This window comes from Symsagittifera roscoffensis, chromosome 1 (assembly GCF_963678635.1).
Source record: "Symsagittifera roscoffensis chromosome 1, txSymRosc1.1, whole genome shotgun sequence".
NCBI classification, from domain to species: domain Eukaryota; kingdom Metazoa; phylum Xenacoelomorpha; order Acoela; family Convolutidae; genus Symsagittifera; species Symsagittifera roscoffensis.
Window position 1 is genome coordinate 41,380,725 of NC_087062.1, and position 15,206 is coordinate 41,395,930.

General features: G+C 34.6%; 1 protein-coding gene across 2 annotated transcripts in view; it reads left to right on the forward strand.

The window, feature by feature from the left end:
* Positions 1–11,135: 11,135 nt before the first annotated feature.
* LOC134856736 (uncharacterized) overlaps positions 11,136–15,206 on the forward strand; it is a 31,263-nt gene continuing 27,192 nt past the window's right edge. The window contains exons 1-3 of one of the 2 annotated variants that reach the window (XM_063873008.1): positions 11,136–11,848; positions 12,184–12,332; positions 12,425–12,545. In XM_063873008.1, the coding sequence (XP_063729078.1) occupies positions 11,344–11,848; positions 12,184–12,332; positions 12,425–12,545 (775 nt within the window). In that variant the 5' untranslated portion in view covers positions 11,136–11,343. The remainder of the gene's footprint in view (positions 11,849–12,183; positions 12,333–12,424; positions 12,546–15,206) is intronic. The other variant, XM_063873009.1, reaches the window with a different exon arrangement.

Here is a 15,206-nt window from a genome sequence, read left to right on the forward strand (position 1 = left end):
TCTCGTAAGCTCAAAAAAGGTAATTCATCTAAGATCAGTTTTTGTAAAGTTATGGGTGTTTAAACATTGCCCATTTGATCAACTTCGGATATTTAACTCGCGATATATTTCGCACTATTAATTCATAAGCGGAGATTTAATCCATCCTAGAAATTGTTCCAAATTTAATTGGAGCATGCTAATTTGTCTATTATTCCGACTTTCGATACGAAAGTAACGGAATATTTGTGCTCGGAGTGGGTTTTTTTTTCTTCAGACAAATTTCGACTTTTTACCTAGCCATTTTTGACGAAATTTTTTTATATAATTCGAAAGCTATTGTTGTCTTGAGCTCAAATTTGAAAAGATATTTCACCTGTGATCATTTTTCGTTAAGTTATGGGGGTTTAAAGATTGCCATTTGGGCCAATTTGGGACAATTAACGCGCGATATATTTCGCGCTATTAACGCGTAAGCGGATTTTTAATCCGTCTTAAAATTGTTCCAAATTGGTTGAAAGAAGCTCATTTGCCATAATTGATTTGTTACAAGGAGCTAAATCTATCTTTTTGTACTTTATATGGCGTGTGGGGGGATGATTTTTATTTTAAAAAAAATTCGAATTTTAGAAAAAAAATTTTGCATTTTATTTTATTACATTTAATTTTTCATGTTATTACTGCTCCATAAAACCTTAAAAGGCAGTCGGAACATTCAGGGCTTCGCCCTGATACGAGCAGTCTTGTTTAATACTTTGCTATATGTAGTTCATCACTTGATTATTTACATAGAGTGTGGCGGTATGACTACTATCGAGTTATTTTTCGAACCAAACACTGATCCCCAGACGTTCAAAGGTATATTGAAAACAATCAGCGCATCGCCCTGATACGATCAGTCTGGTTTAGTCACGATTTTAAACAAAATGGCCATCTGCCTCCGTACAACGCTTTTGATAATCGGACTGGTCTTCAAGTATCCTAAAATAGTTTCCGACAGCTTTCACAATTTATGTTTTAACCTTTTAACCCCAAAAACTGTCTCTTTGCCAAAAACGGCGAAAAAGTTTCATAAATTTCTCAAGAATCCCACCACAAACAAGATCGAGTACAAAACACTATATTTCACGATTTGCGGGCTTTATTGAAGAACATATGCGTTAGTAGAGAAACTAGGTTTAACCTTCAAAAAGACTGCTCTGCTCTTATATCAGGGGAAAGCCCTGAACTTCAAACTGCCCCTTAATCCATATCAAAAAAATTTGGACAATATGAAAGATCAAGTCTTAGGAAACTAATAAGACCAATTAGCCAGCCTCAATTAGGTTTGGAACATTTTGCTTGTGCGGGATACTTTGTAACCCCTAAATATTTTGCGTTACGTTTTTAGAATTATGAATAAAAACTTCAAGGTGCGCATACAATTTTTCAGAACGTTTTCCAGAACTTTGCCAAAATTGATTGGAGGTATAATATTGTTTTAAATTTGATTTCTGGGAGCCGATATCGTCGATGGGGCATAAATGTTTTTGTTGAAAACTAATATTTCCATCGCCCAAAATTGACTGAATAAAAAAACCACGTCAAGCATAAGTATCCCGTTTTGTCCTAAAGTCGGAACAATAAATATCCTAAATTAAACAAACTGTAAAAAATGTATATGCCTTCATGTTTCAGCTGATTTACTTTAGATTTGAGCTCAGGGAAAGAACTATAACTATTTCTATCAAAAATGGTTAAACTCAAAATCTAAACTCATCTGAAATAAAACATAACCCGACAGTTGGATTACAAAGAATGATTGTATCAGCTAAAATTCTGAAGATCCAACTTCTTAATCGTGCACCTCCACTTCACTAAGTTCAATACGCTCTCAGTTTTTTGCCGCCTAAAATACTTATATTTTTGTTCGCCAGATCAATCTCGACATTTTAAACAGAACACTTTTGAACAGAAACATAGAACATTCAGGGCTCTGCAATTATACGAGCAAAGAGCAGTCTTGTTTTAGATAAACACACAATTTCATAAAAATCAATTCAATACCCGCACGCAGTAAAAAGAAAAAATAATCGATTATTTTACAATTATAATTGTACTTGTATCAAAATTAAAATTAATTATAATTGCCAAATTTAGATGTTTAAATGATTTATAATCCATTAAAAAGGTAACCTTTTTTTTCTTGAAATAATAATGAATTATAATCAATTATAATTGATCATGCATTTTCCGAAAATCTCTTATAATCTCTTATAACCTCTTGTAATCTCTTATTTTCTCTTGTAATCTGTTATAACAGATTATAATCTTGTTCTCAGTCAAAAATCTCTAAAAATGAGATGTCTTGTCACTTTTTCGTTTTTCTGAACACAAAGTTTTACCACGAAACAAAAGTTTCACAGAGATGCCTTCATATTAGTTGAAAGTTTTCCGCGGTAGGTGAAATATAACTCCTCCAAATAAATCATGAAATTAAAGCAGTTTGCTGAAATTTTGGTGGTTAAAAACACTTAAAATGTCAAAAAACAACAATCAAAAAGAAATAAAAAAATAAAAACTTGTGAAATTGAATTGATTCAACAAATGTTAAAATATTTTTCCCATTTTTCTCATAAATCAACGTCTACGAAAAGCATAAAATAGAAATAATCCAGGAGCAACGTCGAAGACAAAATGGGAATCAAAAGGGATTATAAACGATTTCAATTGATTATCATAGATTTTTTCAGCAAGACAAATGAATTAGAACTTCGGATAAAATTAATCGATTATAATCAAAAATTATTATATTTGATTTCAAAAAAAAGAGATAATAGTCGATAGTCATGAATCGTAGCAGAAAACATCGGAACTTTATTGCGATATACGTCCAACGCAAAATCATAGAATGTGGATATATCATATTTACTTTGATTTCAGACAGGGGTGGATCTAGGATTTTCTCGAGGGAGGCGGATTTTCAAAAACCTTTTCGACCAAATTGATTTTCTGAGCTCTCCCAAAGCATTAAAAAGACCCTGTTTCGGCCCATATTTATTCGCCGCACGCAAAACATAAAAAAAACAGGCCAAAAAAGGCGTTTTTAGGCACTTTTTGGAAAATTTTGACGAAAAAAACTGAGTTTTTTTGGCGCGCTCTACCCCCTTAAAATTAGTATAAATTGGCGCTGAAGGTGCCTTTAGAAATTTTTAAGAGCCCGTAGCCAAACACGGATGTTTCAAAATAGTACAAAGGGTGGAGAAAGGGCGTCCGCCCCCCCCCCCCCCTCTCCTTAATCCGTCCCTGATTTCAGACATGAGTTTGTTTCTGATAGCATAATTATATATATATTTTGATTATTGAAATGTTAATTAAACAAAACGCCCCATAGATATGGGCCGCAAGAAATATAATTCGGTTAACGAAAAAATATTTCTAGCATACTTTTGGGTCGAACACACGAGTGTTTCTTTGCATATTTTTTTATGACAGTGGTAGTTCGAAAATCCGCAATCGCCTTTTTCGGTCCGAACTCCAAACTCTAAATCAATTTATATTAAATTGACTTCGATCAAAAATAGAGATAGATGGCCAGAAATGGATATCAAAAAGTAGTACCAAAGAGGAGTGTCCAGACAAACACTGGCAACAAGAACGGAAAATTGGTGGGGGTGTCAATGAAATTTGAACCTAGGGTAAATCTACAAAACAAATTTAAAAAAAAATTACCGTGAAAAATTTGAGCAAACACTACAAAGTTAGAACGAAACAGTCGCAACTCGTAGTTAGTTAAAAGGATGAGAACAAATTTGAGAATTTGGCACCGCATTGTTTTAAGTATGCATTAATAATTGTTTCTGTGCAAGCAACTGAAAATTTCCAACAGCCTGGATTTACCTCCATACACGAAAAATGCCTAATTACGAGGCCAAACTGTGGATTTTGTGAGTTGTAGGCTGATTCTGAAACAGGCCAAAATGAAGCTTGTCGTGGAATCTGAAACATTGCTACTTTTCTCTGATATTCGTTGCTGTTTTGGATTCCACAAACAAACACTGCTAAAACACTGCACCTCTCAAAATTGCTCCAATTATAAGGTAGTTTGTGAAATCCGGAAAAGTTTGTGGAATCCAAAACCAAATGATAAAAATGGGTATAATAAGTTTGAGCTGTTGCTGAACCCGCAACTGTAAGCGCAATCCGCAACCTGTAAGCGGAATCCGCAAATTGAATACGGAACGGAACCTGCAAACTGTTAGCGGAATGTGCATTTTGTTTGCGTATTCCAGTAATATATATAGTAGCGTTTTAAATTAAAGATTTCTTTTACCGATCACAATCGCTCACCAGCGAGTTCAATCTCAATTACTGGTAACATTTCAGCTACCAGTTGAAACGCCAAACGTTGCATATCAATTCCTGCCCATTTATCACCAACTTCAAACTTAATTCCTGCCATGTTTGATCTCAGTTTCTCCCAGATTCGATCTGAACTCCTGCCTTGAACAAAAATTCGATCTCAATTATTGTCACTTCGATCCAATTTTGGTCATTTGTTTCGATCTCAAATGTTTCCATCTCATTTCACTTCTCACCTCGACATTCTCATCTCAAAAAATGATGATTTGAAATCACTCTAAATCCAAAGAACAATTCCAAATCGATTCGAAAAAATCTTACTGAGAAGTTTACCGATTAGTAAAGGGTGACCGTTAATTTCGTTAACCAAAGTATTAGCTTTTGTTCGTGGATTCCGCTGTAAAAGGTTAAGTTTTTATTTAAATTTCCGCCTTGCTAGATAATAATTCCAGCTCTAGCTTTTACTTGTTGATGAAGAACAACTGGCTTAGTTCATTATCAATAAGAATTGCGGAATACACTCTATTTTGCGGAATTCGTTTATAGATTGCGGAATCCGATGTCAGAAAACTGCAAAATTTGCTTGTTTCAGAATCCACGAAAAAACTCGAAAACTCCCTATGAAAAGCAATTTTCATATGAAAACTGTATGATTGTTTATAATAAAAGTTTATGTAAAACATTTTTTACAGTGCTGCATAAAAATTCCCGAAGGGAAAAAGCTAAAGTTCCAGGAAATTTTTTTCTCAAATTCCAATTGCAAACTCACTTTTTTGCTCAATTAGGCATTTTTCGAAAAAAAGTTGCATGCAAACGTTTTTTATTTTTGTCTAAAACGTAGTGCAGGCTGAATTTGTCATTCCAAAGAAACAAAAATGCCTATTAAAAGTTTGCGCGGATTTTCGACAAGTAAAATTTTTTGCTAAACATTTTCTAGCCATACACGAAAGCTTAAGGCTTTTGTTCATAGTTTTTAGTGATCGGTGAAGCATTATCTCACAGTTATTACTGAAATACCGGGTCTCAGTGAGACTTTTTCTCTTCAACCACCGTGTTTCTTGTGTTCGAAAATTCTTGGTTTTTCCTTTTTTTGGACAAAACACAAAAATAATTAACAAAACTCGAAAAAATTTTTTTTTGATTTAGGAAAAAATTATTTAGGATCATATGACTTTCTTTATTGAAAAAAGTGCATATGGTAGAACTTTTCGACAACTTTCCGTACGTATGTTAATGTACGAAATTGTATGATTAGCTTTTATTCATATAAAAAAAAATTTGAGACTCTTTTTTGGTCGACCCGGTTGTGATAATAATCGATTATATTAGCTGTCCATGGTCAGCCTACGGGAAAATCAAACGTATAGATTACTTTCGACTTAAAAAGGATTATAATATTCTTTTACCGCAATTTAAAAAAATCCAATTTAATCGATTTTATTCGATCATAAGAGATTATGAAATTTTTTGTAAGTCCATATTTTTCAAACATCGTAGTGTATTCACAAATTGACAGTTGCTTTTGGCTCAACGCATTTTTTTATTTGAAAACTGCAAGAGCAAGACTTCACTCAATTTTTTCAACTTCCAGCTTACATCTACTTTCTCTCCTTGTCTCCTTGTCCCACATCTTATAATTAGCATTCTCTTAGAATATTTTGAAACCCCCCACTTCCCCCAGTTTACCACCCAACCTATCCCTTCCCCCAGCAAAGGGGGAGGGGGCGTGAAAGTAGGGGTGGAGGTCGACTCGACGGTTGAGGGTGGAAGGGTGTGCATGGGGGCAAGGGTTTGGACGGAGTTGGAAGAGTGGATTTTTGTGTATGTGCGCGTGTGTGGCTGGAGGGGGGGGGGGGTGTTTGGATGTTTGGAAAAGTAGGGGGCTTGAAATTAGGGGTGATGAGGAAATGTATGATTGTACGAAGTGATGAACATGTTCGTTCGGGTTCTAATTTTGTTGAACGCTGCTAAAAACAGATTAAATTTTCAAAATTTCAAAATATAATCAATTCTCATGGTTTTTATGAACAAAAAAATTGACTATTTTGAAAGAAAGAAAGAGAGAAAGAAAGAAAGAACTGATTTTTTCAATCATAATGAAAGCCTCTGAGATTTGAAGAGGACAGACAACGAGACCATCACATCCACCAAGTGTCTGCTGCCCATATACGGTGAATATTTACAATGAAAAAAAAATTTTCTCAAAAGGAAACTCAACCCACTTGCTGCATAATTCTGCGCTCCTATTAACAAATCAATTATGACATAGCTTCCCTGAACCAATTTGGAACGATTTCTAAAAAGGATTAAATCTCCGCTTACGCGTTAATAGCGCGAAATATATCGCGAGTGAATTGTCCGAAATTGGCCAAAACGGCACTTTTTAAACCCCCATAATTTTTTGAAAAATGATCACAGGTAGATTATATTTTCAAATTTAAGCTCAGGACAACATTGCCTTTTGAATGATGTGTATAAAAAAGTCAAATCTGGCTAGTTAAAAATTCGAAATTTATCTGAAGAAAAAAAAAAACAACCCCGAGCACAAATATTCCGTTACTTTTGTTTCAAAAATTGGAACGAAAATGAAGTTTGAATGTTGTGGATAACCGATTGTAGTCCCCTAAGCAATCATTCTATGGTTAGATTGACATGGAAATTGATTATATGGGTTAATATTAATATGATCAGTATCATCCATTATCAATGAAACTCAGGATTCTAGTGCGGATAAGAAATTATACGACAAGCACGATAGACGATCGTAACATAACTCATTTTCCACATCCATTTCAACTACACTAATCAAGGCAACAATTTTGACTCTTTGTTTTTTAAAGTTTTTTTAAACCTATAAAGACTCAATTTTTGGCACCGAAGGAGGTAGAGAACAAGTTGAGCACGAGAATTAATTTACAAAAATTATTTTAAATCAAAAAAAAATTCATGTGAATTGTGGCTCAAAATGGGTGCACCTTTTCAGAAAACAATGAAGAACAAAACATACATAAATTTTTTTTTCAGTCGTGCATTTATTCTCAAATAACTTTTTTTTATTTAAAAAACGAGAGGAGAGAGCTTAAGTCAGCTTTATACGAAATATAACGACGTGTGGCCTTAGTTTCGATATATTTGAAACTTCTATCATAAATCATGAAAAAATTGTTTTGCTTCAAAAAATTTTCATCATGTAAAAACACTTTTTTGTCCACCATTTATATCCAGGTCGAGGTGTAAGATTTTGTTTCTACAGATATCAGTTCAGCACAAAGATGTGGTTCGACACAAAATCTGTGGTTAAAAACATCCATTTTGGTCAAAAACCACTTCACCGGGTTAAGAAAAAATCGCTTGCTTATCGAACAATTTTCATATATAAAAAAAATGGTTATCATACTCTATCATACAATTTCATAGAATAAAAGTAAGTGTATGAAAATAGCAAAATAAGCATTTTTTCCATTATATGAAACTTTATAACATACTCTGGAATTAAAATTTGAGCTTTTTCATCAGTCTTTTTATCCCCAAAATGATATTAAAATAGCATGATAAGTATTCTTCCATTCTATGAAACTGTATGATAAACGTTTTTTCCATAAACATAAATACGAAAAAATGTTTGTTTTGAAATTTTGGGTTTCATCCAAAACACTAACCAAGGATTTTTTGTCATAAGAAAACCCAGAGTGTAACTGACAGTTACCACGCAGATAATCTGCTTTTGGGTATATTAGCCATGAAAGTTAACTTTAACATTTTCACGTGGAATTATATACCAAAAATGTAACGTTTTGTATATTGCTAGATAAATTTAAGGTTTGTTTTTTTGCAAATTTCTTTTTATCTTAGCAAATGAAACAAAAAATAATAATCGTGTTTACAAAAAAAACACGTTTTTTTGGTGATTTTTGAGTATTTTATTTTTTCTTTGACAAAATGAGTATCTTATAATTTTTATACATGAAAACTGTATGACAAGATTTTTTATCGAAAAAAATTTTAATCATTTTTTAATGACCAGAAAACTTCAAAAAAGGCAAATAGACCAAAAACTGTTCATTAAAAACTTCTTAAACACTTTTTAATTTTTTTTTAATGAATTTTGTATGATAAGCATTTTTTCCATATACTTCAAATATGAAACTGTATGGTAAGCATTTTTCTTCTATGGACGTCAACCCGGGTCATAACAAAGTCACACACATGATCAAAACATATTCGAACACATCTTCCTCTGGGCAAGTCGGTCGAAACATAGCCAGATTTGGTCAATCCAGCCTAAACTTAGCAAATTTGGGTAAAAGGAAGTCGAACACATTTTTTCTTCGATCGGTCGAAACTTTTCTTGTCGAGTTTGTACTCGAACATCTCAACCCGGGCATGCCAACGTTTTCAACACGCGAAAAAAAACGGCAGATTTTTATGCCAATTGGAAATGGTATACAAGGAAAAGAAATTGTTTAAAAATTTTTTTTAAAGGGCTTCTTATGGTCTTTAAAATTTAAATCATAACTTGTTTAACCTGTATTCGAGGTTTCTTTTCCGATATAAAATTTTTCGGTGCCGAGAAGTCGTATATTTTTAAATGCTTTTCTCTTTCTTTTTGATGGTGGTTTCATTTTCATCATAGCTATCTAAGAAAGTAAAAGCTTAGATATATGCTATGAGATGGGTAATTTTTTCTTCCGACATGTAAACAGAAGCTTATGTGAGGGCGTAGCTAAGATGCTTAGAAGCTTTTCTAAAAACTCAAATCTCTTGTGCTGTTTGCAGGGATTATACGGCACACGAAACAAACAGCTCTCCGTTGACCTTCGTTTGACTGGTCAGACAACGTTTTTAAACATTTTACTATTTATGGCTCGGTTAAATCCCTTTAAATACTATTATCTACCAAATGGCAAAGTTTGAGCTCTCATTCTTGAGTAATTACAGAGACAAATGCAAAAACTTGACAAAACATTCGGTCGAAAAGCAAAATTTGCTGCTTTTTTGTCACGTGAAAAAATCGTATATAATTTTGAACTGCGACACTGCTCGTTTCCAAGCAAAGCCCTGAAAGTTGCAAGTTTTGCTTTTCGATCAAAAATTTTGGTCATCACGTTACATATATTGCTTTTCAATCGACAGTTTTGGTCAGACATGTGTCACGTCATATTTCACCATTTTGTCAAGCTTTAATGCAAAAAACCAGTTAGCAAATAAAGGCTTTATCATACAATTTCATGTATGGCGTCTGTGGAAAACATGCTTGAAAATTGTATATAAATGAAAATTGTATGATATTCATTTTTTCATTAAAAAAACACAAATTTGATGTAAAAAGTTTCTAATCCCTTTTTTGGTTGCCAACTTACTTTTGTGCTTAAAAACATGTTTTAACAAAAAAAATTTGCTAGCAAAATTAGATTTTTTTCTTTATAACTTAGTCCAGGATGATTTTTTCAACCAAAAAATCCAAAAATCAACAAAAAGTTTTTTTTTGTAAACACGATTATTATTTTTTGTTTCATTTGCTAAGATAAAAAGAAATTTGCAAAAAAAACAAACCTAAAATTTATCTAGCAATATACAAAACGTTACATTTTTGGTATATAATGCTGTGAAACTGTTAAAATTAAATTGCATGTCTGTAATCACCAAATGCAGTTTATACAGTTAGACTCAATCAGTTACACTCTGAAATTTGTTATGACAAAAAACCTTGGAAACACAATAATTCAAAACAAATTTTTTTTGTCTTTTCATTTATGGAAAAATGTTTATTGACAATTTCATAGTATGGAAAACAAGCTTATCATAAACGTTCAAAGAAAAAAATTGCTTTCGCTATTTTCATAAATATTTTATCATTAAATGTATGGCGGAACACTTGTTAATTTATTCCAGAAGATGGTAAAAAATGCTTATTATAATATTTCGTAGCATGAAAGAAATACTTATCTTGCTATTTTATTAGTTTTGTTTTTTTGACGTATGAAATAGTATGATAAGCATTTTTTTCATAATATGCTGTAGCGGATTTAGGGGTGGGGGGGGGGTGGCGACGCCCCCCCCCCTCAGGAATTCGACTCCCTGTCGACCCAAAGGGACCCCCCTTTGTACTGTTTTGAGATATCCATATTTGGTGACGGACCCTAAAAAACTTTCTAAAGGCGCCTTTGGCGCCAATATATACTTACTTTTAGAGGGGAGCGCGCGCCAAAAAAGTCAATTTTTTTGGTCCAAAATTTCCAAAAAGTGCCTAAAAATGCCTTTGTGGCCTGTTTTTCAAAATTTAGCCTGCGGCGCAGAAAATTTTACCAAAACAAGGTCTTTTAAGTGCTCAGAAATTCAATTCGGCCGACCTAAAAAAAAATGGTTGACAAAAATTTTTTAAAAAAATTGAAAATCCGCCCCCCCCCCCTCGAGAAAATTCTAGATCCGCCCCTGATAATATGAAATAGTCTTATAAGCATTTTTTTGTCAACCCGGGGGCCTTTAATCAACAAATTATTTTTCACTGCATGAAAAGCTTGACTAAAAATGGCGACAAAAAATGGCAAAAACGTGACAAAGCATTAGATCGAAAGCAAAATTTGCAACTTCTGTGTCATTTGACTGTATCGTATATATTTTTGAAATGTTCAGTAATGATACAAGTTTAGAAGCAGTCGGAGCATTCAGGGCTTTGCTTGGATACGAGCAGTGTCGTAACACGACTGTAATTCTTAACAACTCAACGGCAGTTTAAAAAGTAGAAAAGATGCTCTCATTTGTAAACTTTCTGTCATACAAGTCAGCTATCTTTACAAAACAGATAAAAATTGATGGCTTGTAATTAGATACAAGAACAAAGGCAATTCAATTTAATCACATAGGTTTGTAAATATTATGTGCAAATTCAACTACATAAGAGAAAAATCAAATTATTAATTAAAGTTGGTTGCTTGTCCATATAAGGCAGACAAAATCTTTTTCGTTTCAATTATAAAAGAAAAAGAGTTCATTTCTTTGCAATTGTAAAAGAAAGCGCTTGCTATGACAACGAACAGTTCTGTGTTTGTTCTCCTCGGTTTCCTTCTGGCTCAAATGATGCCCGGCTGCGTTGGATATACAAGCACCCGATCAATATGCGATGACTCCTCGGAAAGTCCGACTACTGAGGAAATCTCAATTGCCACGGTTACGGCCTCAGTCCCGGAATCCTCGACTGAAAGTATTTTGCCGGTCACAATCATGACTGAGTCACCAGATCGTCGAGTTGCCATCTCAATCAATGAGATCGCGACAACTTTCGTGAACTTGACGATCGCCGACGAGGCTGGATCCGCGACTGTTTATGAAATCGAGGCCGAGTGCCACTCAGATGTGTTCCAAGCGTGTGACACTGTGACCTTCAGAGACAACTTATTTCCGAGTGCTCGAGGGTTCCTTGAGGCGTCTGGGCTCCTGTCTGGAGCTGCCTATGACATCACAATTGTGAGTGCAACTCATGGAGGGAACGCGGACACTTCTTTGGACGCAACTGTTCGCTTTTGCACGCGTGAGTTTTCAAACATAAAGGTGTGCTGATAAAATGCATCATCAGAAGCTTGACCCCTCCACCATAAAAGACGCTTCGCATAATATAACTCTCAGGTTGGGCAAAAAAAAACTAGCAAATTGAACTCTTTAAATTGTTTAGAGATCACTGAAAAAAGTTTGGTCGACCTGAGCATTCATTGACATTTTTTAACAATTTACACCCTCTTTTGAGAGAAAAAAAAACGAGATCATTCAATTAAATATGCCTATTAATTCTTTTGAAATCGTATTTTCTAAAAAAAATATAATTTCCATAACACGTCACTTTTAATTTGATCTTTTGGTTTTCCTCAGAACCAAGAGCTAACTTTGCGGTGAGGAAGTTGAGCGAAACTTCCATAGAGATTGATACTGGCGTGGAGAGTGGCTACTTCCAAAGTGCCACGGTCACCTTCTTCCCCTCCTGCTCCGTCACTTTCACTCCCCTCATGCTACCGTTGCAGGTTACCACATTATCTTTCATTCGATGTCGTTTTACACTTTTCTCAATTCGGGTTTTTTTAATTTTGAGACACAGCCTTGAAATATTTTATAGGTGACTGGACTTACTGATGGAGCAACGTATGATTTGACGTTCCAGTCCCGAATGTTGGCGTCCACCTGTGGAGCAGGAGGCTCTCAGTCAAGTGACCAGCAAGGTTTCGAGTACAATCCAAGTTAGTTAGCTACAATCCAAGTTAGTTAGCTACAATCCAAGTTAGTTAGCTACAATCCAAGTTAGTTAGCTACAATCCAAGTTAGTTAACCATTTTCCGATGCTCCTTGAACGAATAAAAAAAATGGGAAAAGTTATTAAAAAAATGGAATTTTTAGGCCGATCAAAATGGCTTTCCGAGGTCTCCCAACACATTAGAGAGACACTAATTTGCCAACGCTGTCTGCGCCCTAGAAAATTTTGAGATAAAAAATAGCTTGTTTTGGCGTGAGTTCCCCCTTCGCCTTCACTATTAGTTTTTGCGCCAAAAGTGCCCTTGAAAAAACTCAAGGGTTCGTCGGCAGAAAATGGATATCGTAAGTAGTACCAACGGGGGACCCTGAGTGGTAATGGGGTCGAGCTCTCGAGAAAAGTACCCCTTCCCCACTCTGCCTCCAGCCCCCTAAATCCACCACTGACTCTTAGAACACATTCCTTCACTCTAAATTTTAGGAAAGTAAAATATACAAGTCGTTTTAGGATGAAGCCGAATTGCTCTTTTACAATTTACACTGCCTCAATTCAACTTCTTATGATTGATTTTTATTCAGCAACTCATGATTGAAAAAAAACCGAGCGCACCGCTTTTCAATTATCTTAACTTGACCATTGTTAAAGACCCATATCAGCTGAGTTAGGACCGAGTTGGCTAACTCATAGAGTAATTTCGGATAGGGTACACCGTCTGCTCGTCACGCTATCTTATTTTCGGCCGGATAGATTCGTGCAACTTCTTAGTCTAATACCGATCCTAATCTTACTCTTATACTATCTAGTCTCAGGTTGTTTAACTAGTCTCTGCTAGGCTCAATAGATCTAGGGTATACTGGTTTATTGCGGCTGCTGAAGTGCTCGGGAGAGTCCAACTAATTTCTAAGTTAAATTCAAATCTCTCTGGTGCTGAAGTTACAAGTAACTTCAGCACTTACAAATAAGTGGGTTGTTAGTTAGATGGATCATGATTGGTTAATATTAAATACTTTACATTGGTAAAATATCTAAATTATCCAATCATAAAATGTAGTTTAGATCAGGTTCCACCCATCCGGGTTTTACAGAGTTTTTTAGAATAGTTCTTCTGCAATTCGAAGGATGGATGATGGAAGTTGGTGTTTGGCGAACATCTTATTTCTTCTGTTTCCTTTTTGTTAAAGAAGTTCCAGGAAGCTGGAGTTAGAGACATAAGACGTTGTGTCTTCTAGTGACAACGACTAAGTCTTCGCAACAAACTCAATCCTGATTTCAGAATGGTTGGCTATGTCAGGTTTTTCTGTTCTGCGTGGAGAACTTCTTTTGTGTCTGGTCTAGTTTGGGAATGGCGTGGAGATTGTGCGTGGAGGGGATGCCTGGTTACTCGGATCTGTACGTATACTTGAACATCGAGGTGGTCATTGGTCTAGTTCAATGAAGTCCTTTTCTGCGAAGTCAAGTCGTACTCTAAATCCTTTGAGTTGTGATTGTGAGTGGCATATCGATTGTGGTTGGTCATTCTCTCTCGAGTGTAGTGGGGTCGTTTTGTCTTTAGATGTTCGTCCTTGGTGTTGTATTCTGATCTATGTATTGCATAATGTAATTTACATTTTATAAAACATTTATTAGTTTAATATTTTTTAATTATGATTTTAGTTAGTTGTTTTCACAAAAGCTTTTTGTTTTAGTTCGGTTATTTTGAAGAGTTACTCACACTTGAGTAGCTCTTATTAAAAATAGTGGTGTGGTCACAAAGCGTGGATGTAGCGCGGTGGGTTAGGCCGGCTATAGAGCATGCTCAGGACGTCCTTCCTGGTGGGTTAGGCCAGGAGTGGGAGTATGATTTCATGCGGTTTTTATGAGGGGTCCTATTATGTGACAACGTTTTATGTTGGGTTTGTTGTGGTTTTTCTTATGTCTTGTTGGTTATGTCCTTTTTCCAAAAATCAAATTGTTCGTGGTATGGGTTTGTCTTTCGACTTTTTTGTGTTTTATTATTTCTTTCTTAGACTTTATAATAGTCTTCAAAAGAATAAATTATCCAGTTTTAAACTGGGTTAATCCGGTTTGGGTACCGTTGGTTTCCTTTTCTTAGTCATGCTGTTATTCTATGATTTGTGGTTTTTAGTAAGCTGCGTTGGTTAGTTTTGTTTAGTATATGATTCCTTTCCAACCGGGTTAAAGGAAAGTTTGAAACATGTTATTATATGTTAGAGTTGTTGAGTGTGAAAACTTGAAACTGAAATTCATTATTTTAAACAATTCTTCGTGGGCGAGCTGTGCGAGTGTGGATAGAATTTCTGTGCGAATGAAAGAAAATATCAAAAGGTTAGTACTGCAATTGCATTTTATTAATTTACTGCATAGAATTTGGAAATTTACTGCTAGTTATGGGGGAATTTTAAGTTACAAATTTTCATCATAATTAAATTTGCTGCTTGTGGGGAAAATTTTAGAAATGAATTTATTGCATTGGTATTAAATTTATAAATCTATAAGTGTAAGAGATTAATAGAATTTTTGAAATCTGTTTGATGAAATTTGCGATTTTTATTTGTCTTTTGTGGTTTTTGTAGGTGATCGTCGGATGAAGGCTAAAAATCTAAAGAAAACATGAATAAAGTATGGTGAGTTTTTTAATATTTTAATTAGT